Source organism: Osmerus eperlanus, chromosome 28, assembly GCF_963692335.1.
Source record: "Osmerus eperlanus chromosome 28, fOsmEpe2.1, whole genome shotgun sequence".
NCBI classification, from domain to species: Eukaryota; Metazoa; Chordata; class Actinopteri; order Osmeriformes; family Osmeridae; genus Osmerus; species Osmerus eperlanus.
In genome coordinates this window covers 6347920-6367563 of record NC_085045.1, presented here as the reverse complement: position 1 = coordinate 6367563, position 19644 = coordinate 6347920, and the positions used below count along the sequence as shown (strand labels likewise).

At 44.7% G+C, this 19644-nt stretch overlaps 3 protein-coding genes across 14 annotated transcripts in view; all 3 read right to left on the bottom strand.

The window, feature by feature from the left end:
* trpm3 (transient receptor potential cation channel, subfamily M, member 3) overlaps window positions 1-5869 on the bottom strand; it is a 33503-nt gene extending 27634 nt beyond the window's left edge. Inside the window, 4 exon segments of the mRNA XM_062454093.1 lie at window positions 3978-4080; window positions 4313-4452; window positions 5483-5616; window positions 5804-5869. Of these exon segments, the coding sequence (XP_062310077.1) occupies window positions 3978-4080; window positions 4313-4452; window positions 5483-5616; window positions 5804-5869 (443 nt within the window).
* Window positions 5870-10235: 4366 nt separating this feature from the next.
* hdr (hematopoietic death receptor) lies at window positions 10236-15322 on the bottom strand. 6 transcript variants are annotated; one of them, XM_062454179.1, is made up of 10 exons: window positions 15154-15322; window positions 13874-14039; window positions 13560-13688; window positions 13348-13459; window positions 13069-13172; window positions 12899-12991; window positions 12779-12816; window positions 12382-12471; window positions 11893-11932; window positions 10236-11781 (listed from the first exon to the last, which is right to left on the bottom strand). In XM_062454179.1, exons 1-10 carry the CDS (start codon window positions 15172-15174, stop codon window positions 11465-11467), a joined length of 1110 nt encoding a protein of 369 aa, XP_062310163.1. In that variant the 5' UTR covers window positions 15175-15322; the 3' UTR covers window positions 10236-11464. The 6 variants fall into 6 exon arrangements, with proteins under 6 accessions (XP_062310163.1, XP_062310159.1, XP_062310160.1 ...); XM_062454175.1 differs by having other exon boundaries at window positions 12214-12471; window positions 15154-15321; XM_062454176.1 differs by having other exon boundaries at window positions 12214-12471; window positions 12899-12988; window positions 15154-15321.
* A 1013-nt stretch (window positions 15323-16335) lies between these two features.
* The window catches only part of unc5db (unc-5 netrin receptor Db), an 80218-nt gene continuing 76909 nt past the window's right edge, over window positions 16336-19644 (bottom strand). For all 7 annotated transcript variants that reach the window (XM_062454168.1, XM_062454170.1, XM_062454172.1 and 4 more), the window contains 2 exons: window positions 19408-19586; window positions 16336-18815 (listed from right to left, as the gene is read on the bottom strand). In XM_062454168.1, the coding sequence (XP_062310152.1) occupies window positions 18542-18815; window positions 19408-19586 (453 nt within the window). In that variant the 3' untranslated portion in view covers window positions 16336-18541. The remainder of the gene's footprint in view (window positions 18816-19407; window positions 19587-19644) is intronic.

Below are 19644 nucleotides of genomic sequence, written 5' to 3'. Positions count from 1 at the left end.
GCTTAAAAAATATTTTGACTGTTTTTGCTGTATAATAATAGAAAACGTACTTCCTGCGCCAGAAGAAATGTCTACAATTGTATGTTTCGAAGCATACTTCTTAAAAGTATATCAAAAGTGAACTATTTTCAAAGCATACTTAAAAGTACATCAAAAGTGTACTATTATCTAAGTATACTTCTTAAAAGTATATCAAAAGAACTATTTTCAAAGCATACTTCTTAAAAGTATATCAAAAGTGAACTAAAAGTGTACTATCCATATTTTAGTATACTTATAGTATACTTTAATATACTTATTTTTTGTAAGGGTAGCCTGCTGTTACATTGCTCAGATGCGGCCATAGGCACTCGACAACTGGTATTTATTTGTCTTTTTCAATGAGTTCACGGTGGCTATCATTAATCTCCATCATGTGCTTGGTTGGCTTCTCCAAACCTTCAGTTCTATCCACAAATTAACTGTGCGGATATTACGTTAAACTCTCTGAAACCTGCTGTAGCAGGGACTTTTTTTCGGTCCGAAAAAACAACTTAGTTACAGGAACGTGAGTAGTTGTAATTCGTTACTTCCACCCCTGCTTACCGGTATATGATCCCTACCCTTAACCCATGTGAAAGAAAACACAATTAAACCGCTGTGGAATTTTACACATTTGGCAAGCCAGTACCACACTGATATAATCCCTTGACATCCGTGATAAGACCTGGGTAGGTGGAACTGAGGATAAAGTGGAATTCCTATCATGTGAAGCTTAAACCTGTGAGCTACTTCAAAATTGCACTCAGTTGTGAACAATCTTAAAAGGTGCTGCATTGTATAAAAGTATATCAAGTTTCTATAAATGTGGAATTCCAATGTTGTTGATAATGCTCTGCTCTGTAAGGTGGTGTTTCAATTAACGACGGTTATCTCTCAACTCAACAAGATTTCTTCTCATACAAGGGATTCTACATGAAGGGTACCAATTTGAATTAATCTACCTATATGTTTTGATGCGCGAAGAGCATGCACAAGCGCTAGTGGAGCAGGAGGGATCTCAGATATTGAAGGAGGGATTCTCAAGTGAGGGATTCTCTGGAGTGCTGTCCTTTGGAACGGGAAGGCTATGACACGACCACCGCCCACAAAGTTGGCTCCATATCCCTCTGATCCTTTGACCAACGTACTCATTTCCAACGCCCACTCGCACGCATGTTCTTACGCTCCGAGGTGGAAGAAGAGAAAGAACACGGGGAACCAGACGAGGGAGAGAAAACTGTGGATTGTTGGCGAGGTGGAGAAACAATTAGCGTTTTCACCTAACTTAACGCTGAAGCTGTGTACTAAGGAAATGTCAAAACCAAGCCAAGCATAAGGGGCCAATGCAAATCTCAGCTAAGCAACGTCAATTAGTGGAGAAATGTACCTCACCTAAGGTTTCTTTCAAATGCTGTTCGTGTTTCCAAAACTCTGGATAATAACACGAGAACATTTTCAGCAGTTAGAAGTCAGTAAAAGACAGAATTACGCATTCTATGCCAACACAAAATATCCTGGAATTCTAATAGCGTAAAACTGCATACGGAGACAAACTGTTCAATGCATTCAGAGTCATGCTCGTTGTGAAAAGCTAATCCCAGACACTTACGTGGCCACTCCTATTTTATAAAATTGCCCATCTGCTAGTGGCCCTTTCTCCCACCCTCACTCTCCACCCATTCCCTTTTCTCTGCAGTCATCTTCCGCACGCCTTTTCCAAGACCCTGTCGCCTCCATTGTCCTCCTCATTCCCCCTCTATTATTTCTTTTTTATCCCTCCATTCTGCCACACACGATAAGAGGGAATCCGGATGATCCGTATTGTGATACTCTCAATAATTTTCGGTCAGAGTGAATAAAAGAACAAGAAGGATAAGGGATGGCGTATCATTGCTTTTGGCACTGTGATGTGTATGGAACAGAGAGAAGAGAAAGAGAGAGAGAAAGAAAAAATAAGATCAACTATAGAGATAGAACCAAATGAATGGAGAAAAAAGAGTCTGAGATGCATGTATGAATTTAGTAGCAGTATTTATTCGAGGATAATTGCCCTCTGTTTACCTTCATATTCCAGTCGCTAATTGCCACTTCCTCTCCCTACACGACAAAAAGGTTGTCGATGCATTTTTAAGCAGGCTGCAACCATCAATAATTCACACAGAGCATTGACAGGCAGTGTGTGTGTGTGTGTGTGTGTCTCTGTGTGTGTGGCTAGCGGGGGGGGGGGGTGAGGAGGTAGGCTTCATCACCAACTGGAACGACCCTAATTCCCCTGTATCATCTTAATTCCAACCCCAAGGTAGTGGCGAGCAGATGTGTGACTAACTGTCACGTGGCTCTGCTTGATCTGCGAGCGCGGGTCCTTGTCGTGAGGTGTCGCCCGAGTTTTTGCATCCAACAAATGACACAGCATCCACTCCCACTCGAAGCCTTACCGTGCGAGAGACACAGTCACTGAAAGCTGTTGAAGGGATCCCAAATTACAGCAAACTGATGGCTCAGTAAATATGCCCTGAGATCCTCGTGTGTATGTGTGTGTGTGTGGTGTGTGTGTGTGCTTGTGTACACTCTTGGGTATGACTCACTGACGCTGGAAGTCCGCCAGGCAGGAGAGTCGGTTAGGGCTGATGGCTTGTGTGTCTAAACGAGGCAGTAGTAGACTGGGTCACTAATCAGTGAGTCATAAAAAGGACTGAGAAGCCAAACTAACATCGATATTGTCCAAGTAGTACTACCATCCACTGTTCTAATAAGCCTTATCTGACACATAATGATGTAACCGATCAGGGTTGGTCTGGAACCTTCCGGCAAGCTGGAAAGCTCTCAGGATGCGGCAGGAGAGCGAGGATGTGACAGCCAGGCGGAGGTGGGGAAACGTTGAAGGCCCCTTCCCACCAGCGACGAACACAAGCTGAGACGAACGCGCCGCGGAGTCGAGGCTTCCGACTGAGGTCACTGACGAGGAGACCCCAAAAGATCAAACTGTTTCGACAAGGAAACGCGACTTTGAAAAAGCCTGCCCGGGCCTGTTGAAAAATATGTGTCAAGTCGCGGGGTAGAGAATGAGCAGCGTGAATGATTTATACCGCTGGAGCATATGGCGTCGATGGTGTCGCTGTCCAACAGACAACAGATGGAGAGAGAGAACGAAAGATTGCGGCTATCATTTATTCACCAGAAATGCGGTCCAACCATGGTTCTATTGGTACAGCTATCATTGCCATTACACCATGTGGCGGCAAACCATGTTACCCTACTGTAGTTGTTCAACACTGCAGAATTGTTTTTCTAACTAGTCCTTCACAGCATGTGGTGATGACCTGAAAATAATAGCTAAGCAGTACTGCCAATCAACTGTACTAGTCTGACAGTCTTTTTCTTTTCACCTCACCAAACATCCCACAGGAATGTGCGTGTGGTTATCAGACAGCCAGCTGGAGGGACGACAATCGTGGGACTTAACCAAGTCACCTATCTCCTTTGGAGTGCATTGGTTCCACACATCCTGACACTAACCCTGCAACATTCACAATCCTTCACTTTCCACAATTGGGATCGAATACCCCAAATATTTATGGACATTTGCTAAGAAAACATGTGAATCCCACTTAAGGCCCACAATTGCAAAGGGTTCACACCGTATACTTTCATAGATAGCCATTTTGAAAGTCAAGTAGTAGGGTCTTCTTCCAGAGAAAAGCCACTTTTCTGTATCCAAATGTAATTCATGTTATGTACTGGGTTATTAGCAGTGCTAATACAGTTTAAACATAATAAAAGCATGTCGCATCAATCATTTTGCATTCAGCTTGACACCCAACTCAAAATGGTGGATCTCTTACCGTTAGGAAGGTCTTCTTGGAGGGACTTTCCGATGTTTGTCTTCTATTCTTCACCTGTTCATGTAAAAAATCGACCTTTTTGTCCTGAAGGAAAGAGTATCTGAGGCCACTGACGCGGTCCACTTTCCAGAGGTGGCGACGAGGGTAAATTCAGAGGCGGAGGTTGTGACAGAAGATAGCTCCACAAGTGGGTGAGGCTTCCTCGATTTCTTCTCCACTACAGGAGGCAGCCGAAGCACGGGGCATCACACGTGCCTGTGTGTGTGTGTGTGTGTGTGCGTGTGTGTGTGTGTGTGAGTGCGTGTGTGTGTGTGCGTGTATTCAATAATGGGACTGTCACCCTAGATTTGTGCCCACCTCCACGATTCTAGCATGCCACTAGAACCCAAACTTCATCACCCGATTGTTCTTGCTCTCCAGTACAAGACGGAGCTCTTAGTTCACCTCACCGTGGGGAACCCTGGATGGGAGAAGAGCATGGACGATGGACGATAGACGATGGCTGACTGAGATGAAGATGAGCACCATGTCTTCCCCAGGTAACACCATGAACCTCCTCTCCCTCATTGGCTGATCAGTACCCTGCTTCCTGGAGAGGAAGAAATCCAGGCCTCAATAGAGAAATAGAGAGAAAGGCAGAGAGATGGAGAGAGATGGAGAGAGATGGAGAGAAATCCAGAGGAGAGAGAGAGCACCATTCGTGACAGACTCTCGTCTGTCTGTCCGTTGGACCAGGCTAGCTAGCACATGACAAACGTCATCGGGGGGGAGGAACCAGAGTCACCAACGCTTCTGGTGGGGGGGGGGGGGGGGGGTGAACGCAGGTGGGGAGCTTGGAAAGCAGTGATAGGGGGCCGTCTAAACAGGGGGTGGGGGGGGGTTGGGGAGGGACAGAAGGCCCCAGATCTTTTGAGCATCTCCCCGGTGCAGGTTGCTAGGTGAGGGAGTCGTAAAGCTTCCCCCCTGATTTGAGTGCGGGGGGGGTGGGAGGTTATGACGGCAAATAAACTAAAGTCAACAGCGGGAGGCTAACGAGCGCTAATTTAGCCTGCGTTCCGTTATGAATTAATGACGAGAGCCCACCACCACGGCAACGTCGGGGAGTGTGTGGGGGGGGGTGCTGCTGTGGTGAGATACTGAGGGCTCTCAGGTGATCTCTCTGGTTTAAGCAGTAGAGCTCTGTCGTTTGGCTACAGTGGTATGACACCCACCCACCCCTCCCCCCGCTCCTCCCCTCCCCCGTCCAGCTAACATCCCTCCATCATCTCCCCTCCAAATGACCACCTTCGCGTTTTGTTTCTGGTTGCCCCAATTCACAGCAGCGATTTTCTGTCCCCCTCTCTCTGTCCCCCTCAGTCTCTCCCCCTCGCAGTTTTCCACTCTCTCTCTCTCTCTCTCTCTCTCTCTCTCTCTCTCTCTCTCTCTCTCTCTCTCTCGGATTTTCTCTCTTCCTTCCGTTTGTCCCTTCCTCCGTCACGGACTGTCCGTTCAGCCACAGAGCCACGGCGCTCTGATTTGTCTCGCCGGCGAGCTGTCACTTCTGGGACAGTCCGGAAGCATGAGGCCCACACGCAGCTCCACGCTACTCGATCACATGCCCACCACAGCAACAACCAAACCAACCGGAATATTCCTCAACCTCAAACAAGACCTCTGTCTCGATGATATAAAGCAGCGTGCTCCACAGTGTCTCTGTATTGTCTGCGTTGCGTGTGGGGGTTGTTGGAGGGGTGTCCGGGTGCGCACTATGAAGCTGCGGCGGAAAACACACCACGCGAATATAGTGTTTAATTAAGATGCGAAACACACTGACGAGGTTCATTATCCAGCCCCGCAGCACCACATACACCAGGAAAGCGCGAGAGCCTCCAACGCACCGAACACAGCAACAATTACAATTCAATTATCCCCGTACGTTGTCGGCGACGGGGGCGTTTTACCAACAGCTTGTTTTCAGCTCGCGGGGAGAGGCAGGTGTCGATGATGACGATGGAGGCAGTCGTCATCCCGCTCGCGGTTACGAGGCGGCCGATTGCTGTCAGGGTGCGAAGGCGGAGTGGGCGTGTGTGTGTAGTGAAGGGGTTAAATACTCCCGGTGAAGGGTTACATATTCCTAGCTTCACAACAACACCCCGCGCACGTTAACGTTATGGAACATGTGGAGCACAGGCTACGGTGCCGTACGCGCACGTCAGCATCCGTGTGCCCACACGCAGTATGTTTTAGAGACAGGAAAACAAGTGTGTGCAATTTTTCAAAAGCCACCAGCCTTTCACAGTCAACAGCCACTGTCTCTCACAGTCAACAGGCACTATCTCCTATCATCAACAGCCACTATCTCCCATAATCAACCGCCACTATCTGTCACTGTCACCGCTTTCTTACGGAAGTCTTCTTTCCTGTCACATACTTTCGTCACCTTGAGCTTAGAAGGGAGGACAAAGGTGGATTCTGTCGACAGTCTCTGTGATTGGTGGCGGTCTACCCGCGTGTCACCAAGCCTCATGATGATCACGACGACAACGAGGAAGGGGAAGGTGAAGAATATGACGGAATAATGTTGAGGAAGGCGCAGAGGATGACGGTCATGGTGGTATGGAGGTAATAGGGAGTTCCACAAGTTTCCGTATGCCGATGCTGCCATTCTGCTGGCTCTGTGTCGCTGTGTCCGACCCTGTGTTGTCTTGTCGCAAGGTTTCTGTGTGAGAGCGTGGCCAGACACTAGTTTGGTCAAAGAAGGCTGCTATAATGTTAATGATGATTGCTGACCATGATGATTGGCCTCCATCAACCACCGTCCTGTACACAGACACTAATGGACTTTGCAGATTTTGATACAGTTTGAACACTTGATATCACATGGGAGATGATGTGTGGTGTTTGTTTGTGGGTTTTCATCCATCTAACTTACGCTTGTACAATATTCTCAGTTTGTCAGCCTGTGTAGAAGGAAATTGTCCTGGTGATTTGTTTGGGATTGATCGAATGTGTGCTAAAACCAAATCAACTTCTTTGTGCAGGTGTTTCTCTCACTATCTTGTCTTCCTTCTAATGACACGCGAAAAAGAAATCTATATCTAATCACAGAGGGTTTGATGACAAATCTGGCCAAATGCACAAGGCACCTGCTGGCCAGTGTGCCTGCAAAGCCAAAAAGGCACTGTATCGCTGCAGGGTTACCACGGTAACCGCCTGCAGAGTCACTCAATTGCAAAGCCCTGCAAGACATTCAGGAAAGTTGCCATCACAATGACAGAGTCTTTTTTGTAATCTTTTTGATACGTTTTTAGATGAATGTGTTGCAAATGCAGAACTCTCGCCCAGGCTAATCTTGTTGTGCCCACGGGGTCACCCTTGCTGATGTATTCATACCGCACGTTTGTGTAAACTCAAAAGGGCTGTTTTTCACATTCGAAATAGTATTAAAACCTGTAAATCAGTGTCCTTCAAATATCCATTAAACATTGACCACCGCAACGGCACATGTTGTACAGCAGGGCTGGCAATGAAAGCCTCAAGGCATTGTTCACAAAGTCCTGCAACACATAATTCCATTTTTATTGAGATTCCCTGAGCTTGATAAACTGGTGTCCTGCTGGGCGTCAACGACAGAGTATATTAAATAGTCACAGGGTGACCCGAGTAGCACCACTGGCTGAGCTATAAGGAGCTCACATACCTCTTCATCAGCAGGTAGATAAGGTTAACACACTGGCTAATGGCTGTGAGACACGGATGAGGCATTTGATGTTAAAGGGTAATTGACTGGCTGCCCAACTCTCTCTCTCTCTCTTTCCTTTCTCTATCTCCGAATGGATTTCGAAAAACCAAAAAGGGAAAAACGGTTTATTTTTGCCTTTGAAGTGTTCCGTGTCCTCTGATGTAGCCCAAATATTAATAGACAAAAATCACTGTAACCTTTTTATGAGGGACTTTGGAGCTGCATACCTGAGTCCTGTGTCCCTGAACCCACAAGTGGGGTGCTGAACAATGTGTCAGCCGGAATTTTGCACTTCAACCTTACCAAGTTGTCTAGTAGGCTAGATAGTGGCTCACACACCCAAGCGGTGTGTGTGCATTGGTGTAATTTTTGTGGTTTCGTGCAACGCAGCATTAAGGAACTTGCGTTCGGTTCATCTCTGACATTAAGCAAGGTGGAGATTTACATTACCCCTCAGTGTGGCTTGTCAACGGGGCGAGGGGCTGCTATGGAAACACAGCCCTGTGTGGCTGTCAGAACCTTTTAATTATTCAGGACCACCACGCATCATCAGGGAAACAGCTGCTTGATAAACTGCGGCGCCGATAGCTGGATAGGCTGATATGAAAGGCCAAGCACCTAGCCATTACTGAGACACGTGGTAGGTCTGCCTACTTGAGCTTTTTATGTCAAATAAGTGACGTAAGCAATTGGCTATTGTTAAGAGGACACACATCGCCGTATGTAGGAAGAGTCCATTTACACTGTTAGCAGACCATTTAAAATACATGTCTTTTTGTATCGAATGCTTAGCTAGTCGGTTCTAACAGGGGAGGTTCTAGACACTTTCAACTGGGGGTGGGGGGGGGGTCAAGCTGGGGCCAGTTGTACTCTTGAGGGGACAGTTACATTATTTGTTTAATGTAACTGTGTTTATCATGTAGCTTTCTTCACATTGCAGGCATTAACCGGCAAAATACCATGTTTACAATTATTCAGACTCGACATTTAGGGGGACCACATTGGGGTCCAAGCTGGCTGTCACAGGGCCCCCCCACCCCCCAAGCGCACCTGGGTTCTAAACAACAAAAGTCATTAGAATGTTGACCTCTACACGCGAATAATGCTGTAAATTCCGCTATCAGTAGGCTAGAGCTGTCTAATTGGATACTAACTCTCCAAATGGCATTTAGAAATGGTTTATTATTAAGGAGCCATTGGGTGGGTGTCGGTAATTCCAACAATCCAAAGAATCCAATGAATAAATGAATCTGTATGTTTTCTTTGGTCGTAAAAGTTAAGTCCTTTTTAATACCTGTCCATAATTTCGTGATAAATTGAACAGGTAACCGGATTGTATTGTCCTACATTGCCCTCTATGGTTGTGTTTTGATAATACACCCATGTGTTCCACAGAAGCACTATCAGATTCTCTTACTACTCGAAGTCAGTCTGTGTAACTTAAAAAATTACCTTTTACTATAAGCATATTGTAAATTGTAGCCAAGTTTATACTTAATTGTTTAAAACAGGTTTAACTATTCTGTGTTTCTTGTTGCAATAATCAGTCATTGTTTTCATTTTGCACTTATGTCCAATCCATTTTCAATATCATAGAATGACACACATTTCATCAGACATCTTTCTGGTCACTGGGTCATCTTTCAGGTGTCGACGTGGTCTCCTTCTCCTCAGCGTCCTTAAGCGTGAATTTCCTGATGTTCTTTTTTTAAGCTTGGACGTTCCTCCTGGCTTTCCATGGGTGAGTTTCCTCAGCCTCAGGCGGCGATGCCCCTGCCTCGTCCTCACGCCACGGGGATGCCCCCGCCTCGTCCTCACGCCACGGCGATGCCCCTGCCTCGTCCTCACGCAACGGGGATGCCCCCGCCTCGTCCTCACGCCACGGCGATGCCCCTGCCTCGTCCTCACGCCACGGGGATGCCCCCGCCTTGTCCTCACACCACGGCGATGCCCCTGCCTCGTCCTCACGCCACGGCCCGAGCATCGGTCCTCCAGCAGCTTCCCTCTGGCCGTTCGGACGTTTACCAGAATGACACTTTCACTCCCAGATGCGGCGTCCATGTTGGATTCATGAACCGTGGAGCGCTCTGAGATCTGAGGCCGGAAATTTTGTTTAACTTCCTGTCTAACTGTTTCCGTAGGAAGTCCTCTTCTTGGATTTCTGGGCAAAGCCTTCCTCTTACTCTTCTTCGTCCGGCAGGCCTGTCTTCTTTGTTGGTTTCGGAAGCGTACGAGTCTCCTAGCATTGTCCAAAGAGATCCCAGCCAGTACAATGAGCTGCCTGACTGTGCAGTCATTGAGATCAAATGCCCTAGTACTCGTCACCATCCTCAACACGATCCAGACACGACTGGCTCATTTAATACCCAGATTCCCTGACTGTAACAAACCATTATGACATCACAAAACAATATCTTGTCAAAGACAAAGTTAATGGCAGGGAACTTAATCTCTTTATGGCCACATGCCTGATGGCTTTGTGTGTGCTTTGTACCAGTGATCCATCCCACTTTTAAATGTCCCGCCCGCCGCCAGTTTAAAAGTCCTGATAGACTAATCTATAACCATAAAAACCTCATAAAGCCAAGACACACCCAATTGGCCCTTTCCCTGATATCTTACATCGGGTAAAATACACATATGCAGTTAGGTTTGTTGACTTATTTATTTATCCAAATTGACACTTTTAGCACATTTATACAAAAAATAAGAAACATAATTTAGAAAAAAGAAAAAAACAATTCAATAAATATTATAAGATGAATCTATGGGCCTCTATTCAGTCACAATTCATGCTCAGGAATAATGAAGCCAAAAATAAAAAGGTTGAAAATAGAAAATATGGAAAGGAATTAGGCCTTATGTGGCCTGTGGACCAAACTAAATCTTAAACTCAGCCTAAATTCTGGGGCTTAAAGCATGGACTTTATCCAAAACAACAATTGGCAGCATCAAAGTCATAATACAGTCAAATCGTGGATGCCACGATTTGATGACCATGATTTACCAAGTAAATACTGTAAATAAAATAACATAAAACAAGTAACACAATAAATGACAATTTCCATCCACTAGGTGGTGGTATGCCTTTTACAATCCATTTGTCTTTTACAATCTCACAAAAATTCCTCAATGACCTCATTACACAAGATAAGGCTCGATCCCTCGCTTTGGCGGTACCTTTCTCAGTGCAGCAAGAATGTTAGAACTTGACATGACCCACACTCAGTTCATACACAGTATAGACGTGCCTACTCATTGTGAATTCAACATCATTTCTGGAACAGTAAGACTGGCATGGTTGTCAGTGAGTGACAGATATCAGTGTACGAACACATATATGGCATTGAATCTATGAGGACACCAGTGCTATCCTCAACGAGTCGGTTTAACAACTTTGCACCCTTTTACAAAGTACTCAATTTGAAAGCAAACAACGTGGAACATGATATGACCCAAATCCATCCATGAAACCAAGAAATGCACAAGAAGCTTGAACGGAAACAAAGTGTCGATCAATTATTGTCTGTATGGACAACAGCAAATTGGACCTGCAGTGCAAGCCTGCAATGGACACAGCCTTCTAGAACATGTTAGTATACCTAGTTCCTCACAACTGCAGCAGTGCCGCATGTAACACAACAGTGTACACCCAGGGTCGTTTTCCATGTCCTCGAGTTGAATCTGAGAGGATGTTCACACTGTATTGTTGCCGGTTCTCCTCAGTCCTAGTTCAAAGTGCTAAGAATTCCCTTAGGTGAAGACTAGCAAGTGTGTTTTTTCATTTGGCATTCCTGACCCAAGATGACACCACCCACGCGCTCAGTCTTGACTCGCGGTTGTTCATTAATCGCTTCCTGTTGTAGGTGTGCCCATCAACCTATAACTGTGACTCATCCCGCGGTTGCTTTCCTTCATATTCAAAATGGCCCTCGGAAATCGCTTTGGCAATAATGTTCTCCGCCGATAACCTCTGGTTCAGATGCAGTAACGCAGCGATGAGGTCATTGATGCTGGCCTCCATGCCAACCTTCTCTAGCCACACATTCAGTAGTTGATGCACTCGGTCTTCAGGCTGAAGGTTCTCTCTGTTCTTAATGGCATTGTCATTGAGTCCAATACGCCTAAAGAACCTGTTGTGAAAGTGGACGTCCACTTCTTCAAAGTAGCTAAAGCAATCCGTCAGGGACTTGTCACCTAAAACCAAATAGAGAATAGAATTGCTTTGGATACTGAAAATACAACGCTAACCAGGCTGATACTAGATGTCCGGCTTTATACAACCACGTGAGATTGAAACACACTTACCATTCAAGGGGACAAGTTTCTTACGCGGCAAGTCATCATCCTACAGGAAAACAAAAAAACAATGACTTCTGTAAGTAACACTCTGTAGTGTACGTTTCCCTGACTCGCCCTGACTATGAAGCGTATTTGAGCTGGGTTCTAAACGATTCCAGTTCCATATCAGGCTGCCTTATGAGACAATGAAGGAAGGACCAGACAGGTCCACGAGGGAATGGTCGACGACAAGGAGGAAAGAAGTGAAACGGGGAATTAAGGCAGGAAGGGAAGGTTATTAAGGGAAGGTTAAGCTGTGGTAAGCATGCCCAGTGAAGCTGCCCTCACCCTCGTGTTGGGATGACTCGGGGACACAGGACGGGGGTGGGGGTACGGTGCAGGGAGGGGGGCTGAGGGCAAGGTAGGCAGGCTGGCCGGGGAGGAATGCGCGGTGCTGGTAAAGCTGTTGCCCTGTTTGGTCTCCTTCTCCTTATTGGCTAAGGCCTGTTGACCCACCGCCTGGGCCTGCTCCAGGAGGGGAGAGTCGTAAAGCCTGCCGTTCAGCTTGTTCTGCATCTCTTCATCTGACAAACCGGACCCACTATCCTGGAAGATGAGGTGGAGAAAACGGTTCAGCTTTACCCCAAATAATGCCAAGTTATGATGGATGTTAGTTGTTTAACTGTCCTTAACAGGAAATGATTTCCTAGTTTATATGATTTGTTTGGGTTAGGTTTCGCATGATTTGTACTGTCCTTGAGGGTTTAGGTTGGTTGAGGGGCAGTTCTATGGGCGTATGTGAAGCCCTCTGTGACATGCTTGCGTGTAAAAACGGCTATACAAATACATTTGATTTGACTTATTGCGCTTGAGCCGCTGCATGAAACAATCTGTATAAAAGTGATCGTCTTACCACCACAACCTTCTCCATCTCACTGGGATTCTGAGAGTCTAAAATAGAAGAACAGGACGGTAAACCGAAAGGACGTTAGCACACAAAGTCTTCGATCATTTCTGTATCACCTCGACTTACCTTGCTCTCCAACGAACTTCTTTTTCCTCTTGAGAAAAGCAACTATGACAGTAGAACCTGCTATCAACACGAGCACAGCCGCCACAGCACCTGCTGACATGGGAAGTTTCCAATGTTCAAGTCTATAGTGTGTTCTAGAATGCTATGAAGGCAGATGATGTCTGTTTTACCTGTGATTGTACCCGATTTGTTGCTGGAAGTGGACAGTTGTCTCTTGCACTCTGTATTGGATATGGTGGTGCAGTTTCTCACCTTCACCTCGTCATCCTTACATCTTGGTAGAAAAACAAAGGATTTCATTACAGTACGAGTATCATAACGATTTATATGAAGTGGTTCGAAAAAAGTCCACTTGGTGCATCATGGGTGAACGCTTTTCTGTTACAATTCAAATAATCCCATGAATTCAAATGACTTTTAGTTTGTGAGTAAGTGTGTAAGGCACTTACATTGTGCACTTTTTACAAATTTCACAAGCCTGGTCGGGGGCACAGAAACGCCCCGCTTTACACTGGCACTCTGTGTTCTGTGTGTTGGTGCATCTTGCTACAATCTCCTGGTCTGAAACAGCAGCACAGACAAAAGAGTCCAGATCAAATAGGTTAAAAGCTTTCAGGACTCAAAATCCATGGATTGGGTTACTCAACCCGAGCAGAATTACCTGGGCGGCACTTGGTGCACTTCAAACACTGTAGCAGTCCATTGTCGTGTTCGGTATAGGTGTCAAAGTCACAGTTCTCACACGTGCCTCTCTCGTGGGCGCTTGTACAGGCAGATTTGACATAGGAACCTGCCGGAAATATCCAACATTGGTTCACTTGAAACAAACAAAACATTAGTTTCTCTTTATCAAATGACTTATTTACCCGTAGGGAGTAAATCAAAGCTTCACCATCAGCAAAGAGACAACATGTTTGGCCCGTGGCAAACTCGGGTCTCAGTAGGCTGAATGTAAAAAGTCCACGAGGCGCTCACCAGCTGGGCAGCTCAGGCAGCAGATGTTGTCATGTGGGTACTCTTGGTGATTTCTGCAGGAGACGTCCCGCTGCGGCCTGTTCTCGAGCCCACCTCCTGCTTGCGTCGTCTCAAGGCCAGAGTCGGTTGCCACGGCGAGGTCGAAAGCCAGGATTATGAGGACGACCTGAGGTCATGAAAAGGAAGTTCGTCACCGAAGCGTGTTGCTCTTTTCATTCAGAAATGTTAGCGTGTACTCAAGTACAGTGAAACATAAAAAGTTTTTTATTTTTTATTTTTTTTTACACAGAATCGAGGGAATATTCAATCACCGCCAGGTTAAACAAGGAAACTGGATCTCATATATGTTGGGTCTTGTCAAGTCATCTTGTTTTTCAGCTATGCTGTTAGCACTACGTCATACATTTCAACACACCGTCACTAAACACAGCCATAAGGAAATGACGGGGGGATTTCCATCTATTGCCCAATATTTGCCCTGTCACAATTTATGTTTACTGTGGTCGTCTGTAAATTATTTCACAGCACAGAAACAACCGGGTGGATTCAAATCACTTTTAAAATGTATTAAGACTAATGTAGCTCAAACTAATGTAGTCTTTCCTTGTATATGTTACCCCAAATTTGTGTGTGATGTTTAACTGAAAATCATTAGACATAGATTTATTATTACACCTCAGTATATATGTATAACAATCTAAATGTCTTTAATGAATTAGAACTTAAAAGATTATGAATGTACATGCTTATTTACAACAACAAAAAAGATCAACTCCCAGAGGAGTTGATCTTTTTCAAAACAACTCCCAGAGGGGCTCATTAGCTTAAACAACATGATGATGAGGAACAAAAACTTGTATTTTTGTACTGAAAAAAATCGTACCTACTGTAATTTTAAATAGAACGAAAGACACTTGTAGACAGAAGTAGGCCTGCTGTAAAGTCACACACCCTGATTTCTCTTGATCTAGGAAATACCTGGGGACTCATTAGGGACCGCTTTAACCGAACCACCATAAACCATAAAGAATTTCGCACTTCCACAAGAAACGTTAAGATAAATATCTTTGTGTATTCACATATACGTGCTACATTCTGAAATCGCAAACACGTCGCCTAGTCTACTGTTTGACATTCTACAATGGTAAATGAGGCCTGAATTAAAGACGAACATTAAGAAAACGTGTAGGCTTCACGCAAAGATGACAAAACATTTCCCCGATATGAAACACTTTCACATTTCCCAAAGTTGACGAGAATATGAAAGGAAAACAACTTACCATCAAATGTTTGTTGCACATACTTTCCTAGAATGTGGAAACATTCGAAAAAAAATTACATTATTCCATTTGTCTTCTTTTAACAATTTATGAACTTCAAACTCATTTTATAAACGATGAATTGTAGGTTACACACAGAGAACTCCGTCGAACGACCAGTCCATTCAAAGACTAGTTTCAGACTAGCCGGGACGTGAAACTTATGTGACACGCCCCTTCAAGGTGCAAAGCAGAAAACGTGTAGGCAAGATTGATTGTCTGAAGGTGGACCGAAGTCAATGCAAAAATATCGCTAAGGCAAATATATCTATGGAAATAGGTCTTTGATTTAATTGGATTATCATATACACAAATTAAATAAATTACACATTTTGGCTTCTAAGCCTACCTCACAAGAAGTGTTTGCAAAGATTCCACATTTACTCCCCAGATATGCAAAATATTTTCCCCTAACTGAAAAATATATCGTTTTAAATTTGCACCAGACACACGAAAGGTCATTTGGCATCACAAACAACTCAACACTTCCACTTCATATACTTTTGACTGTAGCAGAGTGTGTGTGCCAGTTTCAACATTATCTTTGGACCGGTTGTCTGTGGGGCTGAGATATCAAGTCACTCATTTTGAGACTGTCACAAACAGGAAGGGAGGGCTAGACTCATCTGCCATTAGAATATGACATAGAACAATCTGAGACTCCAATATGAATTGGTTTACAGGAGTTTGACCTTGTAAATTATTTTATGAACACTACAGTACTATATACACCGTCAAAATGAATCAGGCAGGAAACTAAACACATTCTTCACCCTTTACATGAAATACATATTCTAATTTCTATCTGGACTTTAGACCACAAGGCAGACGACTGCCTATCATGTAGCATGTCTGTTTTAGCTGCCTGTATGGTAGAAGGCCAGAAGGGAACTTGTGAGTCACTTGATAAGGAGTTGAACTGTAAGGAGTGGCCAAGAGCCACACACAGGTCACTTCAAGATAAGAGTTTTAAGTTGGAGGACACTGCACTGCTGCCTTTATATAAGTTAGATGGTAAGAACTTATTATATGATCCAAAATAACAATATGACATGAGTACGTACAGTTTAAGAAAATCTACATTTGTAAACACATTTGAAGTGGCAGAACACGGTACTTAAAGCACTCATACTCAAACTGGGCCATGTTTTAGCTGTACATTTATTTCCAAAAGGCTGCATATACATTTTGCAAATTCTACTGTACAGAAAACATCCAAAATGTCCATAATTATAGATACAATATACCACAAAGCTGCCTTTGCATTACCAAACATATGTTTAGCACTAGAAAAGCTCTGCAGCCTATTCAGTATTATAATGAACTAATACTTTTTTTAATGCATGTTTGTATGATTTAGTTTGTTTCTCTTATTTTTTTGTCCAGCCCCATCTGTACTTTACAACATTCATCAATTACAGTAGTTAAACAAGGCACAAGAATAGTGATATGAAGCAGAAGGCCATGCGCGACACTAAAATGAGCTAGGCTGATAGTCGTCAGGGTAGACCTTTTAGTACCGTACAGCCCAGCTCGGCGGTCAAGAGACCTGGGGTCTGACAGGAAACACTGTTCTGCCTGTGATTCAACATCAGTCTAACACCAAAGCATAAGAGAAATGTGTAAGTGTTGGTGGGTCTTGAGGTTTTGAAACCTGGTGGTCCACATCACGTATGTTAATTGAAGATTCACGTTTACTAGCTTGATCATTAATAGACATGGCAGTTTTACACCGATAATGATTTGGGAGTGCTGTTTTTAGAAGATGGCGTTCCACATACAAATGTTTACGATGCAACATCAGCCACTGATTAGTATAACATTAGCACACGTTATCATCTTGCTCATAATACAGGGAATGAGAATTCCGTTTCAAGGGAAACAATCATATTTAAGATAATCAGGGTCACTCTTCTGTGTCTTCTATCAGTTTGATTATCATGATGGGAATTCATTAATCCTCAGAACACAGATAACACTTAATGACGTCAGAATCAAATGAAAGTATAGGACAACACAATGTAACATTGTCTCGGATCTTTGTCTGATGACAGCAGCACTTAGATCAAATCCGGAAATGGGTCTGGAACTATAATTGTTGATTGCATAAGGATTCGAATCAATACAGAAAGCACAAGATTTTGTAAAATGAGACTATTTTAAACAGACAAATATTTAAGGGCCTTTAATGATCTGCACTCAGAGATGAAAAAAATGTCCATACATAATTTAGGAGGGGATATTAGAAAACCTTTTTTTAATTTTTTTTAATTTTTTGTTATAGCAGTGTGCTACTTCAGTATCTCGTTAGCATTTAGAACACATCCTCGTCCAGGATATTTCATGGGCCTGCTTGCCAGTGAAGTCTCTGTACTGTGACAAACTCCATCCCCTCTCATGTCCTGTGCAGCTGTGAAGTGCCATGGCTCCGTCGGGATTCGGTGTGTGGCAGGGAGATATGCAGCCTTTTGACAGGTGTTAATGGTTGGAATCGGGTGATAAGATGCAGTGATACATGTGGAGCAGAGCCAGTGAGTGATGTTTTACAGCTCCTCCAGCGTCCCCCTTGCTCAGAGACCAACCCAGACCTGTCACACTGTGGGCAGCGGTCGGACACCGAGAGCTATCCATCACCACCCAGGCGTTTCCTTACAGATAGAGGGAGTCCCACTTGGCCACCACTGTGTCCCCGTGAGCCCACTCCTACAACGTTACGCCAACACACACCACAAAAAGAACCTTGGGTTTCAAAAAAACTGTGATCAACTCCAAAGCTTCTTGGAAATGTGTCTCCTATTTAGAGACTTGTCTCCCATGTAGGGATCAAAAACTCCTGACCTACTATGCAAATAGGGACTTACCATATGCCATATACCATATGGGTAGTGGGGAATGGGGGGGAGGTGGGGGTGTGAGTGGGTAGGAGGACAGCGGAGGGAAGTGACTAACCCTGGGGGGGGGGGGGGGAGCGATGGCAGTCATTTCTGTTGTAAGCATTCTTTAGAGTGGGCTCAACAGTGCACAAGGGATTTATACTGATCCTAAGAGCAGAAAATGATTTTTCAACAACTTTATGTGAAGGGTAGCCGGAACAGATAAAAGCAAAATAGATTTACAGTCCATCCCCAGACAGATTCTTCAAATGGAGGGCGGGCAGTTCCAGGGTACCACACCATTTCAGACCTCTCTCGATTTCGAAGCCGTTTCCATCCACGTGTCGACATCCCGTGGACCCCCTGCTGCACTAACAAGTGCTGTCAGGCCACACATGCACACACGGATGGGATTCATGTGTCGCCTGTTGGGTTTCAGTTGTGACCAGGGATTACACTACCTTACCTCCTGTTCTTCAGCCAGTACATTCCGGGACAGGGTTAATAGTAGTCTCTGGGTTGTTAAACTCAGCCACGCCACAAACGTTGGCGGGGCTTTCTGGTCCGAGGGGATTTGAGTCTGATTGGTGCTGCTCCTCGACCTTAGCAGGGCCTCTGGAGTGGGTCTTCCCGATCTCCTCCAGTGCACTCGCCAGAGAGTCCAGGTCCCCAGAGTCTTGGTGCTGGGCCTCCCACAGGCTCAGGATCACAGCGGAAGGGCTACGTTGTTTAGCAAAGTAGGGAAGGTTTCTGGAAGGTGAGGGGGGAAAACGTCATTTTCCAGGATTTCATTTGACTTTGCAACGCACGGCAAAACGGAAAAGTCAAAGGTATGTTTTTATGTGGCATAAGGGCTAAATCTTTTAGTTTGTTTATTGGTTCATCATATACATTTCTAAATCTATAATAGAGTAAGTAAGAGTTGATCAGCATACATAGGCATACAGTATTTGTCAGCTGTGCGTGATATACTGTTAGATCCAACAGGGGGCAGAATTTCTCCACTAATCGTTGACTTGGCCATGCGCTATAACATCTCTCTCGCTCTCTCTGTAGATGTACAGTAGATTCAGATACTACAGGACACTTCAGAAAAAACGTCTTACCATGGATAAGATGCTACACTGAGTTGATAACAATTATGTTAAGAACAGATCAATCACAAAGTGGCCTTAACCACACATTTCTCAGTTTTCGCCTCGGCGCTGTTGAAATATACTTAGTACTATGCTTCATGACCAATATCAGCAGGATACTGGCAATATTGACATTTTGGGCAATCAGGGATCAACTCCTTTGTCAAATTTGTGCTAGTCTGACATAGGATAGAATATGCACTCACCTATCCAAATGCAGTTTCTGGGCTAAGAGTTGCCAATCCTTGCCCTTAGCGTTGGCAGTATCAAAGGTGGCACAGATCCTCTGGCGGATGGACAGGGGGATTTTGAAGGCCTTATGCCCAGTCTGGGAGGTGATGGTGCAGTCTGTCTGCATAAAAAACGGGATGGATTCCTTTTCACTCTGTCAGGACAAAACCGAAAAGTGTTGCCAAAGAGTCAGGAGGGAGGAAAGATAATAC

What these genes read in the sequence shown, in the direction of transcription:
- hdr (XM_062454175.1), bottom strand. Translation starts at nt 15,174, where the DNA reads ATGTGCAACAAACATTTGATG. An exon ending in GTGCACCAAGTGCCGCCCAG is followed by an intron (nt 13,460 to 13,559) that starts GTAATTCTGCTC and finishes CTGCTGTTTCAG; the next exon opens with ACCAGGAGATTGTAGCAAGA. An exon ending in ATTTGTAAAAAGTGCACAAT is followed by an intron (nt 13,173 to 13,347) that starts GTAAGTGCCTTA and finishes TTTTCTACCAAG; the next exon opens with ATGTAAGGATGACGAGGTGA.